Source organism: Pelophylax lessonae (assembly GCF_965119305.1).
Source record: "Pelophylax lessonae genome assembly, chromosome: 1".
NCBI classification, from domain to species: domain Eukaryota; kingdom Metazoa; phylum Chordata; class Amphibia; order Anura; family Ranidae; genus Pelophylax; species Pelophylax lessonae.
Genome location: NC_138768.1, coordinates 262,933,388 through 262,959,863, shown reverse-complemented (window position 1 = coordinate 262,959,863; position 26,476 = coordinate 262,933,388). Strand labels below are relative to the sequence as shown.

Here is a 26,476-nt window from a genome sequence, read left to right as displayed (position 1 = left end):
GGGGGGGGGTATCTGCATCCATTCTCTGAGAAAAAAAGCCCTGATGATGACACATACCAAACTCCATCAAAGCCTCAAGGAACAAGCCTGCTGTGGCTACAGTACATTTGTTTCATAATTATCTATACACTATAACAGCAGCTGCCAAATAAATGAAACAATAGTTCTACAAAGGATAAGAATGCATCCCAATGAAGTAGGTCATATTTCTTTAGAAATGCTGGATCTTTCAGTAGAATGAGGCTTCAGCTGGTCATGGGTGGTTTTTGCTGTCGGATGTGGTCACTGTGTAAATGACAGGCCGAAGTACTGAGCTATCACCAGAAACCAGAAACTTCTGCTTTTCCTCCAACAACCACAACTAGTTGACAATTCTGGAGAGCTGTTCCATGTAAGGAAGATAATTCCAAGGTTGGATGTGATGCTCCCTGCTAAGAAACAACTACAAGGTACAAAACACCTTCAGCTGAACTAAGAAAATAATAAAATGATTTCAATAAAGTGTGGTATTAAAAAAAACTGCCTAAGACAAATACATAAGCTGCCATTTAGATTTCCTTAACATGTTACCTGAAAGTCATGCTGGTCCCCTGGGTTAATTTCTTTCCGAATCCATACCTGAAAAAGGATTGGAAATCAGGTGTTCTGACTTACTGGCTGTATATTATTGAAGCAAGTCACTTAAAAGGCATGGAACCTATTGGATCTTTCATGATGATGTAAGATTATCAAAGGATTGACAATGCTTTCAGCAGCACATCAGGGCTGATCACACAGTCCCTGTTTTGCCAGTATTTGGAAGTATTAAATACCCTATTTACACATAGAGTTCTACCGGTAGGCTGCGGCCATGGTTCTGCTTTTCTTTCTCCATGAGCTAGGACTTTCAATGGGCACTGGCTGAAAAGTTTACAGAAAAAGCCATTTACTATTGTATGATCCTTCTGTTTTACTGTCATCTTTTGGGAGTTGTTTGTACAATGAACACTGTCCATGACTCCAGGTGAATAGTTATGAAGTCTCCCAGGGAAAACACATTTTGAGAAATCCATTTAAAAAATGTGGGTCAACTGTCTAATAAAATCCAATAATGATTATTATATTCAGAAGTCTGGTAAACTCAGATTCGGGTTTATGTCACCAGAAAATGCTAATGTGCCTTCTACAGGGTTCATCTAACTCAGAGGTCTCCAAAACAACAGCCTGTGGACTAAATGTGGCCCTTCGCTTGATGTTATCTGGCCTTTGGAATACAATTTCTTCCACTGATTGGTGGCATTATTCCTCCCTCAAACACCAACAATGCGGTATTATTCCTCCCACTGACACCAATGATGAAGCATAAATTCTTCCCCTGATACCCGTGATTGGGCACTACAGTAAACCCCCCTCCATTGCGGGGGTTACGTTCCGGACCCAGCCGCGAAAAGTGAAATTCCGCGAAATAGAAAAACCCTATTAAAATGCATTGTAGGCATGATTTTTTTACTGTCACTGTACGTGTAGAAGCATTTTAAGGTCTTTAAACACACTTTTAAAACAATAGAAACTCATTTAAACACATAAAAGATACTTAGAGACAGAGCAAGAGCTATGAAAAACACAAAAATCTTTCATTTTTAATGATTTATATAGTAAAATAACATTACAAAAAAAAACGCGAATTACCGGGACCGCAAAAACTGAACCGCGATGTAGCGGGGGATTACTGTATTGCTTTCACAGACATCAAAGATGGGGCACTATTTCTCCCACTGACATCAATGATGGGACACTGTTATTCCCTCTGACACCAACAATGGGGCCCTATTCTACCCACTGACACCAACGATGGGCACTATTCCTCCCACTAATACCAATGGCGGGGCACAATTCCTCTTTCTCCTAACCACAGGGGTGCTTTGTCATGTTTTTTTTATAACTTACTCTTATTGTCATTTTCAAATAGTACAAAGTAGGTTGAAAGTTGTAATATTGCAGCATTGAACAAACAGTAAGATATTAAGTGACTACATAACCGCTAGTCATATACAGGAGGATCCATAAAGCATGTGTAAAGGGGTGGTTGGAAAATACTCAAGATACACGGTAAGGTATTGGGTGTTAACCATGTAAAATTCAACAGTAGCTCAGACACCGGGCCCAAAAGAGTGTACTCGTGGGCAGGGCCGTCTTTAACACAGGGCAAAAGGGGCAGCTGCCCTGGGTCCAGTCATTGTTGTGGGGCCCAAAGCAGCTGCCCCTTGAGCCCACACTGGCTGCAAATAGGTAATAAGTGGGTTTTGGGAGGGCCCAAGAAAATATTTGCCCAGGGTCCAATCATAATTAAAGACGGCCCTGCTCGTGGGCCTAGTAGTTTGGGATATAAAAACAAAGCTTCCGGTAGTAGGCAAGGAGATGCCTAGATATCAACAGGTAAACCAGGATATACCTGCTCAAATGTGAGGCCTGCACTTCAATCTAGTAATCTCAATCTCTATGGAAGTGTTTTAGCCTTCCCAATTGGAGGGCTAAGCTATGCTCGTAGGTGTAACGCTCATGCGTTTTTTGTTAGTGAATGGATTTGCAGCTGCAGAATTATTACACTCAGTAGTCATGTAGAGAATGTGTTGAACAACATATCCAACTCTCAGGACTTCATCACTGTGTACAGCCTGTTATGCAAATATACATACACTCAATATGATGTTCCTGGAGTGATAGAATGTATATGATAGAATAGAGGTGAGAGACAGGCAATAGAATGGTGAGCACTTAGTAGTAGTATTCAGGAGAGTGGTAGGTGATGATAGTATGCAGATAGGTTTTAGCAATCATGTATAGTAACAGGTGGTAGGGGACAGCAGATGAAGTATGCAAGAGAGAGTAACCTAGTGCAATGATAGGTGATGATAGTCCCAAGAGCTAGCAATCTATGCAGATGATAGAAATAGCTTAGATAGTAATAGTCCCTTTAGTATGCAGTAGTAGATAGTGAAAGTTAGGTTGAGGAAGGAATCCCCTGCGGGGTACTTATCACTAGATGGGTTAGTAGTAGCAAGGTCCAAGAGTAATGGAGTAATCCGGTAGCGAGATACTGGATCGGTAGCGAGGTTCCGGTCTTGTTCAGGCAAAGGGGAATAGCTTGAAGCTCCGGCAGCATTGGACAAGACAAGGCAACATGCGGTTTGAACGAGCAATGAGTGAGAGAAAGCCGGCGATTGAAATAGCCGCTCATAGTGGCGCCCGGCGATGACGTCATTGCCCTTAAAGGTGTATGCGTTCCATTTGGATAGCAAGATGGGACGCAATATTAAGAGAGAAATGTGGAAATAAGGGTACCAGAGGTACCAGAACATTACAGTAGGTGGCTGTAAGGTTCATCTTAGACTTAACATCTACTGTGTCATGATTTTACTCCTACTGACCACCTAGCTGGACATTATTTACTCTCACTGGCCACAGTCCAGTCTCCCTAAATCCTGAAGGACAGTAAACTGGCCCTTTGTTTAGAAAGTTTGGATACCCCTAATCTAACATATGGCTCTCCCTATCCGTACATTAAGTGTTCACAACATCAGGAATGACTGTGCTTTTCTTCAAATGGCTGACCAAACTAAACCCAAAGCCTCGTACACATGCACCGATTGTTGGCCGTGAATTTTCGGCCAAAGTCCCATCGGCCGATTGTCGGCTGGTTAGTATGATGCTTCCGACAACCGACTGCGACTTTTCGGCCAAACAAAATCTGGTGTGCATGCTATAAAATTTTTGTTGGCCGTCAACAGAACGGCCGATTGTTCGTCAGTCAGTACAGATTTCGGCAGACAAAAATCTGATGAGCAAGACTGGGTATGCTCAGAGAAGAAAAAACACACGGAAAGTAAACCAGCACATGACATCACTTCTGCAGTTGGTTGTTGTTGGCCGAAAAAATTTGTGTGCAGTCTAGAGCACATTTCAACCAACACAACAACACTGGACAAAAGACGGCCGATCGGTCGGCCAACAATCGGTGCGTGTGTACGAGGCTTTAGTCTTAACATGGTTTGCATAGAAAGTGCATGGATAAGACTATTCTAAACCTGGGGAAAAATGATAGATTTGAAGTCTTTGGAAGCAAATGTGAAAATAGCTAACTGAATGTTAGTCTAGTCAACTCAAATGGTCTTTGGTGGACCACCAGATAGTTTAATCATTTTGAAATATTTACGTATTGTATATGGATATGATAACACGCTTTGTAACAAAATTCTCATAATACATAATTACATAGAAAAATAACCTCATTCACACAACTATACTGAAAAGAACTAATATATTTTCTGTGTATATGTGTGTGTGTATAGATATTAACACAGGTGGGAGGATTTGTACGCTCTCCGATAGTACAGGACATGTAATGAGTTACCACACTGCACTCTGGGCACAAGAAAACTTTGATATATTTATATATTTATAGACTTATTTATTCATGTATCCTTGTGACCCACGTCCTACGTGTGGTACATCATCTACAACTTTGTTGGCTATGCTGTGACTTGCATTATGGGTGTGTCTTTAAGCTTGGTTTCCTGCTCTGTCTTCTCTTAGACATTTCTATGTTCTTATCATTCTGTGACACTCCGCTGTTATCATTTAGCATTGGCTTACCAGCGTCATCACCAGCTCCGTGACTGGGTCCCCGGGACTGGGAGATCTGCTTGTGTAGGGGTAAGTCTCATTGCTATTGTCAATTATTTATATTCATATGGGTTTAATAAGGAAATGTCATTTGGTAATTACATTATTATAGATTTTTTTGCAAAAACTATTACCAAAGTGTAGTAATGTTTACGTCCAGGCCACTTTTTGCGATTCGGCACTGTGCGACTTTAACTGACTATTGCGCGGTCATGCAACGCCGTACCCAAACAAAATTTACATTCTTTTTTTCCCACAAGCAGAGCTTTCTTTTGGTGGTATTTGATCACCTCTGTGCTTTTCATTTTTTGCGATATTAATAAAAAAAAGCGACAATTTTGAAAAAATAACAATATTTTTCTACTTTGACAGTTAAAAAAGATCCAATATATTCAATTTTTGTCATATATTTAGGCCAAAATTTATTTAGCTACATGTCTTTGACAAAAAAATTCTCAATGAGCGTATTTTTAACCGCTTTAAGACCGGAAGATTTTACCCCATTCCTGACCAGGCCATATTTTGTCCTTTTATGTCCTTTTTTCCCCCACAAATAGAGCTTTATTTTGGTGGTATTTGATCACCTGTGCGATTTTTACTTTTGGCGCTATAAACAAAAAAAGAGCGACAATTTTGAAAAAATAACAATATTTTTAAAAAATTTTTTATATGAAATTCCCCCCCCCCCCCCCAAAAATGTAAAAAATCAAAATTTTTTAACATTTTAGGCCAATTTGTTTTCTGCTACATATCTTTGGTAAAAAAAAAAAAATCACAATAAGCCTATTTTGATTGGTTTGCGCAAAAGTTATCGCAGCTACTAACTATGGGAAATTTATGTAATTTTTATTGTTTTTTTTTTAAACTAGTAATGGCGGCGATCTGGCGGCGATCTGCGCGCGCCCACAAGGGCAGGAGTCCAGCGACGTAGATCTACGTCGCTGGACGATAACGGACCACTTTGCCGCAGTACGCTCAATGTGAGCGGTCGGCAAGTGGTTAATATATTCTAACCATCTCTCAGAGGTTTATACTAAGAACAGGACTGCAGAATATGGTGGAATAGAAACAACACACCTATCACATGTCTTAACATTATTTAGGCTTAGTTCACACGCATAAACATCAGGCTTTATATTTTCAGACATGTTACTGTAATCTTCAAATCACATTGGACTGAAAAATAACTGTCATATGGATCCTTGTCCTTGTGTTTTAGCTTTGTGAATTGAGCCTAGAGTAGTTTAGTATCTTTGCCTATTTTGTGTAATATATCAAAGATACTAATACCGATGACCTATTTCAAAAAGCAATAGCAGAAACAACGCACTACATAAAAAGTACAATAGCCCATAGCAATAAATGCTATTCTCTTTGCTGAAATTAGACCAGTACAAGATTGGTCATTTTGTACTGGTGACCACCTTTTTTGAATAACCATGCAAATATTGCAATATATCTAAATGATTTAAATATATCTAAAGCAAAAACTGTTTTTTTCATTCTGGATAGAAGGTGTCATTATTTATGAGCCATGTCTCATTAGGGAGATGTCTCTTCATTTTCTGTTCTGTAGACTTAACAGGAAGTGAGAGGATATCTTTCCAATGTGGTGGATAATACCATCTTTGTCAACACAGGTAAAAGTGTCCCCATTGAAAGATTATCCCACTATTCCTGTTCTGGTCATAACTAAAAATGTGGAATTTATCCTCACTTTCATTAGTGATCTGGACAATTGAGTAGAGTGAATCTATGGGGACCCAGACAGCTATAAAAACGGGGACACAGAAAGCAATAAAAACCTAACCTTGGTTCTCATCCCTCACTGTTCTATCCATATTAAGTCCTCCTTAATAAACTGGATAAAAGTAGTATAAAGAATTTTCATTCCGTATTTGTCAAATTGAAACAAAAAGAAGAAAAAACATCAACCTTGTGTGCTAAACAAAATAAATTGTTTTTTTTTATGACTTTTGTAAAGTCTGCAAATTAGATTGTTTGACATAAAGCAAGGGATATTTTTCCATTTTTCTTTTTATTTGAATCAAGTTTTTTTTTTTTTTTACGTTAAACTAACCTTGTTGCAGGGTCTCACACAGCATAGTAATCCACCAGCGGCAATCACACACAGTACCCTAGTACTTCTGTTGAGGAGAGTGTTCATATCGGCCTTTATACCAGGAAGCTTTATTAATAGGGGTGGTAGGTTACATATTCCATAGTTACATACATAGTAGTTGAGGTTGAATAAAGACAATAGTCCATCCAGTTCAACCTGTGTAGGTGTGTTTGGCCGTAATCATTTCACATACCCCTGAATGCTTTTATCCTTGAGATGTACATCCAAGAGTCTTTTATACGTAGCCATACTATCCGCAGTTACTACCATTTGTGGCATAGAATTCCCCAGTCTAGTAGCCCTTACTGTGAAGAACCCCCTGCATAGCCTGAGGTTAAAACGCTTCTCCTCTAAACGTATTGTATGGCCTCTTGTCCTAATGCATTCCTTGTGACTGAATAGTTTTTTTTCTATGCTCAGATCACCGTTGAGGTATTTGTAAATTGCTATCATGTCCCCTCTCAGGCGTCTCTTCTCCAGGGAGAATAAATCAAGAGCTTCTAAACGCTCTTCATAATTAAGGTCCTCCAATCCCCTAATAAGTTTAGTTGCCCTTCTCTGGACTCTCTCCAGCTCCAACACATCCCTCCTGAGAACTGGCAACCAGAACTGGACAAAATACTCCAGATGCGGTCGGACCAGTGTTTTAACAGTGTTTTACCAGGGTTGGAGCACTAAAAGTACAACGCAGCACTGGAGGGTACTTACTATAAAGCTACATAGTTTCGTGTGAGGCCGCCACAGTTTACCTTTAGGGGTTTTTCATGTAAGCTTTGAACTTTCTGAACTAACTACTCTGTCCATGCTTCTTGCTGATTGCAGAGCTATTGGTCTGACTCAGCAGAGGGTTGTTGAACTGCTACGGTACGATCGCAGTTCTCACATGGACAGCAATGTTCATAAGCTGCAGGCTAACGGCAGGGAACTGGAATGATAAGTGGCCATAAGGGCATTCTTGCTCTGAGATAACCAGTAACTTTCAATTCCTATAATTTTGGTGCACTCTGGAACAACAGGTACAGTTTTTTGAAAGATGTTAATTGGGCTTTAAGTATATGCATGCTAAGTAACATGTACCGAGCCTTGAAAAAGTATTCATACCCCTTGAAATTTTCCACATTTTGCCATGTTACAACCAAAAGTGTAAATGTATTTTTTGGGGATTTTATGTGATAGACCAACACAAATTAGCACATAATTGTGAAGTGGAAGGGAAATGATAAATGGTTTTCAAAATGTTTTGAAAAAAGGTGAAAAGTGTGGTGTGCATTTGTATTCAGCCCCCATGAGTCAATTCTTTGTAGAACCACCTTTTCGCTGCAATTACAGCTGCAAGTCTTTTTGGGGATGTCTCTACCAGCTTTGCACATCTAGAGAATTACATTTTTGCCCATTCTTCCTTGCAAAATAGCTCAGCCTCTGTCAGATTGGATGGAGAGCGTCTGTGAACAGTAATTTTCAAGTCTTGCCACAGATTCTCAATTGGATTTAGGTCTGGGCTTTGACTGGGCCATTCTAACACATGAATATGCTTTCATCTTTAGCTTCCATTGCATCTTTGGCTGTATGTTTTGGGTCATTATCCTGCTGGAAGGTGAACCTAGGCCCCAATCTCAAGTCTTTTGTAGACTCTAACAGGTTTTCTTGTAAGATTGCCCTGTATTTGGCTCCATCCATCTACCCATCAATTCTTTTTTTCAAATATAAGTTTTTATTGAAGCAGGGAAAGTGCAACATCATGAACTACACACAAATCACAGAAGTCTTACAATAAGTAGAGACATGTAAGACATCATTCTTGTATACATCAACCGCATATTAAGAACAGGTCCAGCGCTTCCCACGCTTGCTTTTATACAGAGGAAGCGAGAGAGAAGACAGAAAAGGCAGAGAGAATAATAAAAAAGAGAAAGAAAGAAAGAGAGAGAAAAAAAGGGGCAGAAAACACAGGGAGGGGGGGGGGGAGGGGATAAGGCAAAGGGTTAGGAAGGGAGGGGGATGCCTGTCAAGAAATGACCCGAGTGGGAGAACTCACCCAACATCCAAAGGGAGACTACGCACCCAGCAGAGCAGCACCCTCCCCATATACACCAAATAGGTCCCAGTTCCCGCCAGAGTGCAGCACATTTCTCGTGCTGGTATCGGGAAGAGAGAACAAGGTCCTCCATTCTGCTGTTGTCCTCTACTTTATGCACCCAACTCGTGACTGTAGGGGGAGACGGCTGCTTCCAGCGGAGAGAAATGCAAGCCTTAGCCACATTGAGGAGATGTCGAACAATCGACTTTTTGTAGGAAGAGGCCGGTATGTCCGATAGGTGTAGTAGGAAGAAGGCAGGATCATTCGGATAGGGTGATCAGTAAGTGTCTGTATAATCCTGTGTACTTCCGACCAGAAATAAGTAAGAAGTGGACAAGACCAGAAGATGTGCAGCAGGGTGCCCTTGGCTCCCTGACATCGCCAACAGCGGTCCGACACCTCCGGAAAGCATTTCTGGAGTCTCACGGGCGTGTAGAACCATCTGGTAAGAGCCTTAAAATTGGTCTCCTGTAGTTTGGTGCACATGGCTACCCATCAATTCTAACCAACTTCCCTGTCCCTACTGAACAAAAGCATCCCCACAACATTGTATAGGAAGTTTGAAGAAATAAACCTACAGACTGAGAAAGTTCCAAATTGAAGATAATTTATTATAAAACGCAGCTGCGTGAGAGCATATGTAACTCTGCCCTATATGCTCTGATTTAATATCGCTCAGACTTCCCTTTTATAGGGATTCTTATCAAATACTACACATTTACATTTATGTTTTGTCATCCTAATACCTGGCCATTTATGATAACATCTTAATCGAAAACATGTTGCGATAGACATATTTTGTTAAACATGTTTTTAACAATCTTCCGAATGCCATTTTAGCTTTGTATTTATGAATATAGAAATACTTTATGAATATTTATTCTTCACACTGCACTCATAAATCACTCGTAATTCTTCCATGTAGGCTTATTATATACCTAAATGTATTAATATGTATTACTTAGTATGTTTTATTATTTTTATTATATATAAATTACCATGTCTTATGATGTAGGTATCAGTAAGGATCACTTTATCCTTATACAACATGATGTTGCCATCATCATGTTTCACTGTGGGGATGGTATGTTTTTTCCCCACCACACATAGCTTTTTGCTTTTAGGCCAAAAAGTTCAATTTTGGTCTCATCTGACTAGAGCACCTTCTTCCACATTTTTGCTGTGTCCCCCATATGGCTTCTCGCAAACAGCAAATGGGACTTTTTATGGCATTCTTTCAACAATGGCTTTCTTTTTGCCACTTTTCCATAAAGGCCAAATTTGTGGAGTGCACGACTAATAGTTGTCCCATGGACAGATTCTCCCACCTGAGCTGTGGATCTCTGCAGCTCCTCCAGAGTTACCATGGGCCTCTTGGCTGCTTCTCTGATTAATGCTCTCCTTGCCCCGCCTGTCAGTTTAGGCGGACAGCCATGTCTTGGTAGGTTTGCAGTTGTGCCATACTCTTTCTATTTTCGGATGATGGATTGAACAGTGCTCCTTAAAGCGGTAGCATACTCAAAGTAAAAAAAAAAAAAAAAACCCTGCAAGGCAAAGGCATAATGAGCTAGTATGCATCGCATACTAGCTCATTATGAAACACTTACCTTAGAACCATGCAGGTTTAGGAGATATTAATTGTACCTGTAGTTAAAAGTAAAAAAAAGCGGTATACTACCGCTTTAAGATGTTCAAAGCTTGGGATATTTTTTTAAAACCTAACCCTGCTTTAAACTTCTCCACAACTTTATGCCTGACCTGTCTGGTGTGTTCATTGACCTTCATGATGCTGTTTGTTCACTAAGGTTCTCTAAAAAACCTCTGAGGGCTTCACAGAACAGCTGTAATTATACTGAAATTTAATAAAATACTAGTGGACTCTATGTACTAATTAGGTGACTTCTGAAGGCAATTGGTTCCACTAGATTTTAGTTAGGGATATAGGAGTAAAGGGGGGCTGAATAGAAATGCACGTCACACTTTTTCAGATATTTATTTGTAAACAATTTTGAAAACCATTTATTATTTCCCTTCCACTTCACAATTATGTGCCACTTTGTGTTGGTCTATCACATAAAATCCCAATAAAATACATTTACAATTTTGGTTGTAACATGACAAAGTGTTGAAAATTTCAAGGGGTATGAATACTTTTTCAAGGCACTGTAAGGGTAACATTTACATGTATTTTATTACCCTTCACAGAATTAACACAGAGTGGCGCAGCCATAAAGCCTAAACCACTCTTCTAAACTGAGAAAACAGAGAAGATCCTTCTAATTAAGAAAGGGGACACAAGTGCCTTTGGTATTAGGAGAAATCTGGTCTAATTTATATGCTGTGTCTGTGCCAGACTTGACATAGGGAGCAGGAGAAATAGAGCTGCTTGCTTTGGCTTCCACTGAAACCCCCCCCCCCCCATCCCCCCCATCCTGCTCAGCTGAGAATAAAACGGAGGAGGACAACTTTTGGGCTACATTCACATTTAGAGATTTATGCCGGTGCGAATTGTAGTAGCAGGAATCAGAGATTCCTGTTGTGGCTCTGAGCAGCTGGGTGCGGCCCCTGGCCCCCGTTTATCATGGCAGGACTCTGGTGGTTGCAGCTATTCGCTGCTCTCTGCACAGCTAGGGATTACCTGTGGTGATTGCTGCTGCATGTGCACAATGTAATTGTTGTTAATTGCTGGCTGTGCTGAGCTAATATCGGTGACCTGTTGTTATAGTGAATGGGGCCCGCAGCAGCACCTAGCCACTCAGAATTGCAGCAGGAATCAAAAGATTCCTGCCACTACAAATTGTTCAGCTTAAATGGCTGGTGTGAATGTAATTTTAACCCTGCATTTGGGTTAGGATTACCAGCCAGGTATATAGGCAGGTAAAAGAGCTCTGTCTGTAGTGTTTTCACTGCATGGGCAAAGAGAGGCATGTGTGCTGTCTAGTAGGTCACAGCAGACAGTACACATTCTGTATGTCAGGTGCACTCTAGCAAGAATATGTGATCATTTTCTCTAAAATAGAAACTGGCATTGGTGGCGCAGATAGACCTGAAACAGGGCGATCTGCGATTTTTTGCGGGACTGCGACATTACGGCTCACAGATCGGACCCCTAAGTGACATTTGTGACACTTTTGGGGGTACCAGTGACATTACTACAGAAATCAGTGCTAAAAATATGTACTGTTACTGTAATAATAACACTGGCAGGGAAGGGGTTAACACTATATTCGATCAAGGCATTAAATGTGACCCTAGGGGAGTGATTCTAACTGTAGTGTGGATTCTGAAATGACCATAGAGACATGTGATACTATATAGAAGGATCACATGGGCTCTATGGTCATTGCGGGGAGAAGAACGGTGGGCTGTGTTTACAACAGCTGACCGTCCTTCTCTCTCAGTGGGGAGCGATCGTGGGTGGCAGGTGGCAATAGAAGCCGCCTGACCCTTGCATCGGCTTCCCCGCGCGCGCGCGCCCCCTAGCTTTGCCGACCTACGTTGGTTTGCGCAGGAGAGCCACCCTGCCGCAGTAAAAAGGCGGCGGGTGGTCGGGAAGTGGTTAAAGGATAAATTCACTTTTGAAAAAAAATAAATAAATGCACATTTTTTTTTTGGGAGCCTGTAAAGCATTGCACCATGCAGGTCTGCTGCAGACCTGTCAGTGTATCTGTGTGCCTGGTTTGTACATCCCATACGGCATGGGTGCTTAAACTGTGGCCCTCCAGCTGTTGCAGAACTACAACTCCCATAATGCCTCTGCCTTTGGGAGTCATGCTTGTAACTGTCAGTAGCTTGCAATGCCTCATGGGACTTGTAGTTCCGCAACAGCTGGAGGGCCACAGGTTGAGCACACATGCCATACGGGCAAGCAGATACACTGATAGGAAGAATCAATTAACTGCCAAAGCGCTCCACAGCACCATGGTAGTTCATTGAGAACTACAAGCTGACATCCGCAAATGACATTTGATGTGGATGCGAGAACCCTCCCAACTGTGTCATTGTATTCTGACAGCAGGGAGACTCCCTGGCTGTAAGAATACACAGATCAGCTCTGCAGCCTATTGCCTGTGGTGTTGATCGAGAAAAAATATAGTGACAGGGCAGCTGAACAGAAGTTGATTTATAGATCGACTTCTGTTCATCTAAAATAGCCATACATGAATTGAAATTCAGCTGGTTGCTGCCGAACTGACCAAATTTCAATCCAATTTCAATCAAAACTATGCTAAAGTGGAACTTTACCCATAAGAACTTGATAACCTTGGCAAGGAACATACATTTCACATTATTAATTATACTACTAAAATGAGCGTGTGCTGTAAATTGCCTCCAGCATTGTTACTGTTCCTTTTTCCTGGAGGCTGACATTTTGCTGAAGCCCAGAGCCCCAGGACAGAAGTACATTTTAAGGTTGTCAGCAGATACAAATTCAGCAGTGCATTACTGGATTCTAAACAGTATAGGCACTTATTTTTAACATTTTACATAGCTATACCTGCAAAAGGGGCCAGCCTGAAGGGATCTAGCAGGACTTCATTTTCTAAATAAAGTTCCACTTAAAAAAGAATAGCCCCCCTCCCTTGCTATTTATCTTGTCTAACCTGAGCAAAAAAAATTGTGTATACATTTCCCTTCTTTTAGTATGCTCTGATCTGGTCCCATGCTCTCCTGTGTCAGCGGGCAGTGGCTACAGGTAGAGGAGAGAGTGGCCTGAAATTCCAGGAAGTAACCTCACTGATAGGCTTCCACGGCCCAGCTATTTTTTGGCGCTCCCTTCTCTCCTCTCTTCAGCCACCACTCCGGAGCTGCGGATCACATGATCAGATGGAAGCAGACCAAAAATAGATAAGTACACACCTCTTTTTTAAACAGGTTAGGCAGGATAGGTAGCAAGAAAGGAAAGGAACATTATTATTTTCTGATAGTGGTTACTGAAATTTTTTAAAGAAAGAATACCGAGAAAACTTGGCAAAATTCGACATATTCGATACGAAGCTGTAGTTCCGCCACCGTCAGCAGATGCATACCAGAAAATACAAATGAGATATTCGCGTTATGGTGGCCAGTTATCAAGCAGTGGTAATTTACCGCTGCTGAGATCTCACAGATGGCTCTCCTCTGAGTGCCTGCATATGAAGCAGAGTAGATCATTTCTCCTTTCGAGGAGAAAAATGATAGGCAACACCTTCTGTTACTGTACTCTCATGAGACATAGTAAGATTACACTAACAGAAAATCAGTGAAACACAGAGGTGTCCATTTATTAAGCAGCGGTGAACTACTGCAGCAGAGTTTGCGGGTCCTCCACCAAGAACAAAGCACACACTGACCCTTACCCCCAGCAGTGGACTACCTTATGCAGTGATAAAACACATGCAATTAACCACTTTACAACCGGAGGATTTTGCTGTCTTCCGTCCAGGCCACTTTTTGCGATTCGGCGCTGTGCGACTTCAACTGACAATTGCGCGGTCGTGCGACGCCGTACCCAAACGAAATTTACGTCCTTTTTCTCCCACAAACAGAGCTTTCTTTTGGTGGTATTTGATCACCTGTGCGATTTTTACTTTTTGCGCTATAAACAAAAAAAGAGCGTTTATTTTGAAAAAATAACAATATTTTTCACATTTTTTTATATGAAATTCCCCCCAAAAAAGATGTAAAAACCAATTTTTTTAAAAGTTTTTTGCCAATTTGTTTTATGCTACCTATGTTTGGTAAAAAAAATCGCAATAAGCGTATTTTGATTGGTTTGCGCAAAAGTTATTGCGTTTACTAACAAAGGGAAAGATTTCTGTCATTTTTGGTGTTTTTTTTTTAACGCGTAATGGCGGCGATCTGCGATTTTTTTTGCGGGACTGCGACATTGCGGCGGACAGACCGGACCCCTGACTGACATTTTTGACACTTTTGGGGGTACCAGTGACATTACTGCAGTAATCAGTGCTATATATATGCACTGTTACTGTAAAAATGACACTGGCAGGGAAGGGGTTAATTTTATTGGAGAGGGAGGGGTTAATGTATGCCTGGTGCTTACTGACGTGTAGGGGGGGAGGTGACTGAGTGATTCATGGACAGATCGGATGTCCAGCTATGCTGAACAGTCCGATCTGTCACTCCCTGTCACTATGGAGATCCGCCCGCTGTGTTTACACACAGCGGGCGGATCTCCAGACTCGATCCCCGACGATCGGGTAAGAGCAGCGGCGATCGCCGCTGCTCCTCCCCTGGCCCGACTCCCGCTGTGAATGAAAACAGCGGGAGCGAGCCTCCGGCGGCGCGCAAGCGCCGCCCAGAAGGGGAGGAGTCCAGTCACGTTAATACTACGTGACTGGACGGGAACGAGCCACTCTGCCGCAGTAGTATTCCCGTAAGCGGTAGTAAAGTGGTTAAAGTAATTGTAAAGTCTCGTGTTTTTTTTTTTTTAAATAACAAACATGTTATACTTGCCTATGTGCAGTATTTTTGCACAGGGCATCCCAGATCCTCCTCTTCTCGGGTCCCTCTTCACTGCTCCTGGCCCCTCCCTCCTGTCAGGTGTGCCCACAGCAAGCAGCTCTCTCTTGGCTAACGGACTTTGATTGACAGCAGCGGGAGCCAGTGGGGCCAATCAGGAGGGAGACAGCCAAGGGACTCGTAGACATCGCTGGATAGAGATGGGGCTCAGGTAAGTATCAGGGGGTGCTGGGGTGGCTCCTGCACACAAAAGGCTTTTTATCCTAATGCATAGAATACATTAAGATAAAAAAACTTCTGCCTTTACAACTCCTTTAACCCAGCTTCAAGCTTCAAAATCCACGGGATCACAAGATGTCTATAGCCACACTGACAGGATGGACTCCAACGGGACAAGAACCTCAACTCATGCAGGATTTGGAAATAGATTCAGATTCACTTTTTTGCGCAGTAGTACTTATACTCAAAAGATTTATTAAAAAAATAATCCAGTATACTCACAAACGTAGGTAACAAAAACTCACGTCAGTCCATAAAAACAGCAAGAAAGTTTCCAACCATAAAGATGGCCGACTTCCACGACGTGGTGACATCACATGACCAAGCTCCATCTAACGCGTTTCGTCATGTAGACGTCATCAAGAGCATGCCCTCACATGCGTACGACGCCTTATATAGTGGTAGAGGCTGGAAACAGCCATAGCCAGCATTCTCAATGAGCTCCACCACCAGGAAATTACTTTGCGATTCTGAATCAGAAGCGACGCCAGAGCCTGCATTGTAAACATTCTGTGTGGTGGCTAAAAAAAAAAAAAAAGAAACAGAAACAGCCAGTAATGCTACTGGGATACCAAGAACAAAACTATACAGCTTTTTACAATGCTGAACGGTCAGATAAAAATATAAAAAACAACAAATCTTTAAAAGTCTATATTAATATTATTTCATGGTAGATGAAATCGCCCATGTGCCAATGCCTAATGTCAAAAGACGCCATCTAGTAGTTGGAAAAATTAATCGCAATAACAATAAAAAAATACAAAATCCATTAAATATATAAACAAACAATACAGTACAATAATCACAAAAAAAGCCAATTTCTCATTCATATATTTACGTAGACAAATTGGCATATTTACATTACTGAAATTGGACACCTCATTATTTACAAAAGAGAGGAATGTAATCCTAACTGTTGTTTATAAAGGCATTACCATCCCACTCTATGTTAAGGCCGTGGGGCTTGTAAGATTTAACCAATAGATCCACTTAGTTTCCAGCTTGGTGATAGCTCTTCTAATGTGACTGCCTCTTCAGCTGGGACCAAATTGATCAACTACCATAAATGATGTGCCCCCCAAATTTCTTCTATGGCACGTATCATAGTGTCATAGTGCTTCGACTAGCTATGATTGGGGAAACCTTTACGGATGTTTGCAATGTACTCCTTCATTCTAAATTTAAATGTGCGGACAGTACGTCCTACATATTGGAGGCCGCACGGACAGGTTATAATATCTACCACATTTTTTATGTACAGGTTAAAAAGGATCTGATATCATATGTTTTAGAAGAGACATTAGACTGGAAAGATGTACTTTTCCTGTTCTTAAGACAATTATGTTCACAAACCATACATTTTCCACAATGATAAAATCCTATCATTTGGTGAAAAAAACTATGTTTTTTTTGGGGGTTCCACGATATAAGGGGCAACTTGAAATCTCAAAGTGGGGACCCCCTGTATGTAACCATAGGGGATTCAGGCAATATTCTATCATCCCTAAGAACACCCCAATTTGTTTCTCAAAATGTTTTTCACCAAGAAATGTTGGTTGGAATAAGAGGTGAAAAAAAGAAAATTTAGGAGAAAAGCTGGATGATTTATGGGCAACGTTGCTGAATTTATTGCCACAACTTTTGTTTTAAGTATGTTGGCCCTATCATATTGATCCACCTCTTGAAACGCATGTTCCAAATCAATCGGATCATAGCCCTTGTCCAGGAAACGCCCTTTAAAACACAGGTGTCAAGCACAAGGCCCGCGGGCCTCATCCGGCCCTCCAGGCCATTTTATGTGGCCCTCACACTTCTCCTGTAGCTGCAGGAGAGCTCCAGTCCTCATCCAGACCTTATACTTTCTGCTTTCCAGCAATGCCTCCAGCTTCTTCCCAGCAGCACCACAAGGTAAGGAAGGTGCACTGTGATGTAAGGGAGGGTGGGGGACTCAAGAGAGGCTCTTGACGTCTTATGTAAGGGTAGGGGATGCTCTTGACATCTAGTCTTACAGATACAACCGGCCCTTTTGAGGGCAATCATAATGCTGATGCGGCCCGCGATTAAATTGAGTTTGACACCCCTGCTTTAAAAGATAAGCCTCCTATCACTGTGAAAAGTGCAGTTACTCTTGAGACGTATAAATTTGCTTTTAGGCACAGCTTTAGGCCAAGCTTTGTGATGACAGTTGTTCACACTACTAATGAAACCATTCCGATCAGTGTCTTTGAAGAATGTAGATGTGACCAATTTATTCCCTTGTGCTCTAATGCATAAATCCAGAAAGTGAATCTCTCCACTACTGGCTTCATATTGGAGGATGATACCCCGATCATTACAACTGAAATGGAAAATGAAATCATTCAAAATTATTTCTCCATAGTTTTTTTCACATGTATTGTATCCAACTCGTTAGGCTTCAATTTTATGAACAGCGGTGAGATCATCTCTTGCCAAACCTTTCTTATCTTACTGTATGATCAGTTGTCATTTTATTAGCGCTGCACTTTATAAACAACAGTTAGGTTACATCCCTCTTTTTTGTACATAATGAGGTGTCCAATTTGAGTAATGTATATATGCCAATTGATCTATGTAAATATATGAATTTAAAACTGTCTTTTTATTAGTGATTATTGTATTGTATTGTTTGTTTTAATAATATGATGGATTTTGTATAATTCTTCCAACCACTAGATGGCATCTTTTGAATTTAGGCATTGTCATCACCCATGGTTGCTTAATTTCTGGCCATGAAATAATACTAAGATAGACTTTTACATTTTTTTTGTTTTTTATATTTTTATCTCACCATTCAGCATTATGCAAAGCTGTAAAGTTTTGCTCTTGGTATCCCAGTAGCATTGCTGGCAGTTACCGTTTTTTTTCTTAGCCACCACACAGGATGTTTACAATGCAGGCTCCGACGTCACATCCGGTTCCGGATCGCAAAGACATTTCCTGGTGGGGGAGCGCATTGACAGTGCTGGCTATGGCTGTTTTCAGCATCTACCACTATATAAGCCATTGTATGAACATGAGGCCACACCCCTGATGATGTCTATATGACAAAACGCGTTGTGTGGAGCTTGGTCACGTGATGTTGCCGCATCGTGGAAGTCAGCAATCTTTATGGTTGGAAACTTTCTTGCTGTTTTGACATGTGAATTTTATACCTATGTTTGTGAGTATACCGGACTATTTTTTAATAAATCTTTCGACTATCAATAATACTGCACAATGAAGTGTTCTGTATCTATTTCTAAATCCTGCATGAGTTGAGGTTCTTCTCCCGTTAGAGTCCGTCCTGTCAGTGGGGCTACAGACACCTAGTGATCCCATGGATTTTGAAGCTTGGAGCTGGGTTAATTTAACATATTTGATCTCTGTAAAGGTGGTCCACTGCTGAGGGTTGGGGTAAGTGTGTGCTTTGTTCTTGGTGGAATAACTCTAAAGCCTTGCTTGCGTTTGGAAATTGCACAGGTTGGAACTTTAACATCATAATGAAATGGACTCTTATTGTGACTTATATGTGAAAGCGCTGCACCTGTGATATTATTGTTTTATATTTTATTTCCAGTGAATTGTGCTAGCTGCTCTCTTTATTGGGTTAACCTATCATATACTCTCATATAATCGTAAGTGCAAGTGTATTGTGGTTTTATATATATATATATATATATATATATATATATATATATATACATATACATATACATATATACATATATACACACACACACAGTATCTCACAAAAGTGTCACTTTTTTAATGTTTTATTATATCTTTTCATGTGACAACCCTGAAGAAACGACACTTTGCTACAATGTAAAGTAGTGAGTGTACAGCTTGTATAACAGTGTAAATTTGCTGTCCCCTCAAAATAACTCAACACACAGCCATTATTGTCTAAACCGCTGGCAACAAAAATGAGTACACCCCAAAGTGAAAACGTCCAAATTGGGTCCAATTAGCCATTTTCCCTCCCCAGTGTCATGTGACTGATTGGTCTTACAAGGTCTCAGGTGTGACTGGGGAGCAGGTGTGTTAAATTTGGTGTTATCGCTCTCACTCTCTCATACTGGTCACTGGAAGTTCAACATGGCACCTCATGGCAAAAAACTCTCTGAGGATCTGAAAAAAGAATTGCTACTCTACATAAAGATGGCCTAGGCTATAAGAAGATTGCCAAGACCCTGAAACTGAGCTGCAGCATGGTGGCCAAGGCCATACAGCAGTTTAACAGGACAGGTTCCACTCAGAACAGGCCTCGCCATGGTCGACCAAAGAAGTTGAGTGCACGTGCCCAGCATCATATCCAGATGTTGTCTTTGGGAAAGAAAGGTATGAGTGCTGCCGGCTTTGCTGCAGAGGTTGAAGGGGTGGGGGGGTCAGCCTTTCAGTGCTCAGTCCATATGCTACACACTGCATCAAATTGGTCTGCATGGCTGTCGTCCCAGAATGAAACCTCTTCTAAAGTTGATGCACAAGAAAGCCCGCAAACAGTTTGCTGAAGACAAGCAGACTAAGGACATGCATTACTGGAACAATGTCCTGTGGTCTGATGAGACCAAGATAAACTTATTTGGTTCAGATGGTGTCAAGCTTGTGTGGCGGCAACCAGGTGAGGAGTATAAAGACAAGTGTGTCTTGCCTATAGTCAAGCATGGTGGTGTGAGTGTTATGGTCTTGGGCTGCATGAGTGCTGCCGGCACATTTCATTGAGGGTACCATGAATGCCAACATGTACTGTGACATACTGAAGCATAGCATGATCCCTTCCGTTTGGAGACTGGACCCCAGGGCAGTATTCCAACATGATAACAGCCCCAAACACACCTTCAAGACGAGCACTGCCTTGCTAAAGAAGCTGAGGGTAAAGGTGATGGACTGTCCGACTGGCCAAGCATGTCTCCAAACCTAAACCCTATTGAGCATCTGTGGGGCATTCTCAAACAGAAGGTGGAGGAGCGCAAGGTCTCTAACATCCACCAGCTCTGTGATGTTGTCATGGAGGAGTGGAAGAGGACTCCAGTGGCAACCTTTGAAGCTCTGGTGAACTCCATGCCCAAGAGGGTTAAGGCACTGCTGGAAAATAATGACACTTTGGGCCCAATTCGGACATTTTCACTTAAGGGTGTACTCACTTTAGTTGCCAGCGGTCTAGACATTAATTGCTGTGTGTTGAGTTATTTTGAGGGGACAGCAAATTTACACTGTTATACATTGTTATACAAGCTGTACACTCACTACTTTACATTGTAGCAAAGTGTAATTTCTTCAGTGTTGTCACATAATAAAATATTTACAAAAATGTGAGTGTACTCACTTTTGCGAGATACTGTAGATATTCACTCATAAATGAGTACACCCCTTTTGAAAAGTAAGATTTTAATCAATATTTGAATGAACACAAGATTAATTTCCGACATTTTGACAAAACTGAGTTTTATAGAACATTTGTTTAGCTTCATTACATAAAAGTAAGGTTAATAATATAACTTAGATCGCAAAATCTTCAGTTTTACTCAAATTAGTTGATGAAAAAATGAATACACCCAACAACAAAAACTACTGCATCTAGTATTTTGTATGACTTCCATGATTTGTAAGGACAGCACAAAGTCTTCTAGGCATGGAATGAACAAGTTGGCGACATATTGCAATATCTGTCTTCCATTCTTCAAGAACAACCTCTTTTAGAGCCTGCATGCTGGATGGAGAGTGATGCTCAATGTATCTCTTCAGAATTCTCCATAGGTGTTCGATTGGGTTCAGACCAGGAGACATACTTGACCATTGAATCACTTTCACCCTGTTCTTCAGAAATGCAACTTTGACCTTAGATGTGTGTTTTGTCACTCATGCAGCCGCTCAGAAGGACGTTGCCACCACCATGTTTCACTGTAGGCACCATGCATTTTTCTTTGTACTCCTCACCTTTGCAACAGTTTTTAAGCCATCAGTTCCAAAATTAATTAACTTGGTCTTATCACTCCAGAGTACAGAGTCCCAGTAGCCTTCTTTTTCGGCAAGGGCCCTGGCAAATTCTAAACTTTTTTGTGCATGGGCTTTAAGAGAGGCTTCCTTCATAGATGACACCCATGCATGCCATTCCTCTGGAGTGTACACCATATTGTGTCACAGGAAACAATCACCCCAGTTTGGCTTTCTATTTCTTTAGCTAACTGCAGTGAAGTTGCATGTTGATTTTCTTTAACCCTTCTCATCAAAAGATGCTCCTGTCAAGGTGTTAACTTCCTTGGGTGGCCTGGATGTCTCTGTGAGATGGTTGCAGTTCCATCTTTGTAACATTTTTGTATCACGTTTGCTACAGTATTTTGACTGATAAGTAAAGCTTTGCTTATCTTCTTGCAGCATTCACCTTTCTTGTTTAAAGAAATGAATTTCTTTCTCAGGCCTTGTGACATTTCTCTTCCATGTGGTGCCATTGCTGGCAGCATACAATGGGAAGGGGCTTTCTTTAACCACTTAAGCCCCGGAGGATTTGGCTGCTCAAAGACCAGGGCCTATTTTGCGATTCGGCACTGCGTGACAATTGCACGGACGTGCGACGCTGTACCCAAATGAAATTGGCGCCCTTTTTTTCCCACAAACAGGGCTTTCTTTTGGTGGCATTCGATCACCTGTGCGATTTTTATTTTTTGCGCTATAAACAACGAAAAAAGAGCGTCAATTTTGAAAAAATAATAATAAATAAAAAATTCAGCGCAACTGTATAAAATAATAATAGAAAGCTGCTATGCACTAAAGGATCAATAAACCAAAAGTCCCAGTAACAAATATATAACAAAAAGTGCAGCGCTATCAAATATGGATTATGAAGATGATATCGAGGAGAGCAGTCCACAGGTGCAAATTATGGTGACGCATGCACAAGATATAAACATTCAGTGCTCTTCAATGTGCTGGTAATCCTCCACCCAGTCTCTTTAGCCTCTCACCTCACACTTAGCCCCTGTGTCACCAGACAGGCTAGTAAGACATAAACTTTCTCCAAGGATATCACCAAAATGGATCAGATCAGTATTCCTCTTCATCAGAAAATAAGGCTTACAGGTAACAGATCACAGGTCCATAAAGCGGGTCACAGGTCCATAGGAAAACAAAGGTCCGGACATAGTGCATTACCGCAATAAATTACTTTATTGAACATAGCATAAAATAAAAAAATTACCTTGTAAAGCACTATACAAGTGCATGTGATGAGCAGATTGTATTACACACAGCGCTCTCGACTTATGATGTCACCGGCCCCTTCCCCTTCGCACGCGTTACGTCCCACTGGGCGGGACTTCATCAGCTATTACCTATTAACTATTCATAATACATATTTGATAGCGCTGCACTTTTTGTTATATAATTTTGAAAAAATAACAATATTTTTCACATTTTTTTATATGAAATTCCCCCCAGAAAAATGTAAAAATCAGATTTATGTCATTTTTATTGTTTTTTTTTTTTAACTAGTAATGGCAGCGATCTGCAATTTTTTTTGCGGGACTGCGACATTGCGGCAGACAGATTGGACCCCTGACTAACATTTTTGACACTTTTGGAGGTACCAGTGACATTACTACAGTAATCAGTGCTATACATATGCACTGTTACTGTAAAAATTACACTGGCAGGGAAGGGGTTAACTTTATTAGAGATCCAGGGGTTAAGTGTGTCCCTAGGGGCGTGGCTTTTGATGTAACCACAGAGACATACGATCCTACATAGCAGGATCGTCTGATCTCTGCAGTTACACCAGGGAGAATGACAGGCGGCTTTGTTTACATCAGTCGCCTGCCTTTCTCCCTCTCCAGCGGGAGATTGCGAGTGGCCGGCGCACATCGGAGCCGCCGGTCACTCGCGTGGGGATGCCGTGAAACGAGCAGGTGCGGGAGCGCCCCTCCGGCAGTGCGCGCTCGCCCCCTACAGGCTCCTGGGCGAGCGACGTAGTACTACATATGTAAACAAATCCACGCTTAGGATATGGGTGTATCAAATACAACTGGCTGCGGCCCACCTCTAAAACTATAATCCAAGGATATATAGTTAAAATGATAAGGAAGGAAGGGAGGTAGATGGCGCTGCCTATAAAACCAATATATGCAATAAATATGAATCTAATAGCAGGATATATCTTAAAAATATCAATAGAAAAAAGTGAACACGTGCTAACCCAAGGGGTTGAGACCCTGAAAGTGACTAAGTGATAGAATATGAAAAATTAAATGTCGCTTTGCCCAGGAGGGGCTGACTGCCGCAGTAAATGTACTTGCGGTGGTCGGCAAACGGTTAAGTAACGCCCTTTTATAATCAACTGTCTGCTGGACACCTGTTTAATGAATAATTAGACTCACCTGTAGTTGAATTCCTGTTAATTTGTATTTTGTTGCCTAAAATGTAGCTTTGCTCCTAACACTTTTATTGGGTAGTATTCATTTTTGCAACATGGTCTTGAATGAATTTGTTGGGAAAAAACTCTTTTTTGTGTGTGCAAATTACCAAATCTTGGTTGCAATCAATGGCCTGCATTTGTGGGAGTATTTTGTAATATTTCTAAAAAGAAAGTAAAGATTTTCTGACAAATCTGTAGGGGTGTACTCTTTATGCTGAGCACTCTATATAGTGTTTCCAGCCTGCTGTACCGTTTTTGGGGAGTTTGTGAAAGGGAGGGGCTTTTTTACTGTCTTGTGGGGCTCTGATTGAGGAAGTAGGATGTCAATATTCTTCCTCCTTCCTCCTCTGTTCCCTGGGGATTCTCTTTTCTCTCCACGAACCTCTACCTCTGGGCTGGAGAATCCAGGAGGGAGAATTCCTGCCAGTGAGGTGCTGAGATCACACCTTCATAAACTGGTCGTTTCTGTCAATGACAGATTCTTGTGCTGAGATGATCAACGAAGAACATGTTCTCCGCTGATCATCTCAGTTTTATAAACTGATCTGAGATGAGCTGCGATCATGAGATCGCAGCTCATTTTGGTTTTATAAACGAACACATAAACACTCTCATGAACATAACTGTTTATGTATGTATAATGAAATACAGCTAAAGAGTGACCATCCAATTAACCATAATATCTCAACCAATGAAGAGTTGAGGGTATCAAGAGCTGGATTATTGTTATCTAAACAATTAGCTAAAGATAATTCTATAGACAGTGAAAGGGAAGTCAACCATGCATAGGAGATGGTCTCGCAGAGCTTTAAAAAAGCCTGTTAGTAGCAGATAGATAGAATAAAGCCTCGTACACACGCAACAAATTTCCGCCGACCGGTCGTCCGTCTTTTGTCCAGAGTGGCGTCTGTTGGTTGGAATGTGCTCTAGACTGCACACAAATTTTCCCGCATGACAGAATTCTACTTCAGAAGTGATGTCATGTGTTGGATTGCTTTGTATGTGTTCTTTCATCTCTGAGCATGCCTAGTCTTGCTCATAAGATTTTTCCCCATCGAAATCTGTACTAATGAGACGAAAATCGGACGTGGTTTGATGGTCGACAAAAATTTTATAGCCTGCACACCAGGATTTTTTTGTCCGAAAAGTCGGAGTCGGTTGTCAGAAGCATCATACTAACAAGCCGAAAATTGGCGGATCGGTCGTCGGACGAAAATTCCCGGCCGAATTTCCACCCGTGTGTACGGGGCTTTAGGCACTGTGACTCAAGTGCAGGGGAGAACATCCCTCTTGGGGAAGGAACATTTTTAAGAATAGTTAGTGTTAGGCTGGAATTCTACTTTAATAATAGCTTTTTGTTTAATGAACAATTGAATGGTGGCTAATTCTAACATAAAAAGCACACTTGTTTATTTTTAACTGAAATATTTATCTTTTCAGACATAATCATGAAGCTTGGGTCCTGTTTGTTACTACTGTTGGCCTGTATGTCTCACGTGGTCTCGGGATGTCCTTCTCCATGCCACTGTAGTTCAGGCATTGTGGACTGCAGCTATAAAAACCTTGACACCCAGTCCCTTCCAGCCTCATTTCCCTCTTCCACAGAGGTGATCCGTCTTGAACAGAACAACCTAAACTCCATCCCCAATGGTATCCTGGACCGTCTTCCCAACTTGAGGGAGGTTCACTTAAAAAAAAATCCCTGGCACTGCGATTGTGACATCCTGTACTTGCGCAGCTGGTTGCAAGCACAGCAGAAGAGATCAATATATCGAGATGTCATCTGTGAATTTCCAGAGTCACTGAAGGGACGAGTTATTATGTACCTGACAGAGGATGAACTTGTAACCACCTGTCAGTATTGGTACTGTAACCTTGCCCTGATTTCTCAGCTCTGCCTCTGTGTTTTCATTGCATTTCAAGGCATCCTGTTGATTTTTGTTATTTTCTCCTTGCGTCGCTTCCAGAGGATTGCCAGAGAAGCACGACGTACAGCAAAGGAACTGCAACAGAGCTCTGAAACCTATGCCTATGACAACATACCACTGTGCAGCTTTGATAGGACATAAAAAAAGACATTGAAATAGCATCTGGAATTTGTCCTCCTACTAACTGGTTGGAACTTGTACACATTAAAATCTGCACTTCTTTGCCATACAATAATCCACATTTTTTATATTTTGTTAAAAGAAACTTAGCTTCTTTAAAGTAGAACTAAAGGCAACATTTGGTGTGTTAAGTAAGGAAAGATTATAATTTGTCTATGTACTATTGGGGAGATTTCCCTTCACTTTCTGTCCCATTACCAAGACAGGAAGTGAGAAGAAATCTCTCCAAAGTGAGAAAAATCCCTGGTAGTCACTAGGGTCATTAGAAAACATGTCCCCATTAGATTTCCCCTCTCGTCATTTTTATGTGACTGATCAAAATTTGGGATTTTCTTTTGCTTTTAGTCTTGATGATAATA

At 41.2% G+C, this 26,476-nt stretch overlaps 1 protein-coding gene across 1 annotated transcript; it reads left to right on the top strand.

Annotated features, from left to right (window-relative positions):
• The first annotated feature begins 4,575 nt into the window (after positions 1-4,575).
• Positions 4,576-26,232, top strand: GP1BB (glycoprotein Ib platelet subunit beta). Its single transcript, XM_082253950.1, has 2 exons — positions 4,576-4,692; positions 25,450-26,232. The coding sequence occupies exon 2, from the start codon at positions 25,458-25,460 to the stop codon at positions 26,076-26,078; it is 621 nt and encodes a 206-aa protein (XP_082110076.1). The 5' UTR covers positions 4,576-4,692; positions 25,450-25,457; the 3' UTR covers positions 26,079-26,232.
• The last annotated feature ends 244 nt before the right edge of the window (positions 26,233-26,476 follow it).

What these genes read in the sequence shown, in the direction of transcription:
- GP1BB (XM_082253950.1), top strand. Translation starts at nt 25,458, where the DNA reads ATGAAGCTTGGGTCCTGTTTGTTACTACTGTTGGCCTGTATGTCTCAC.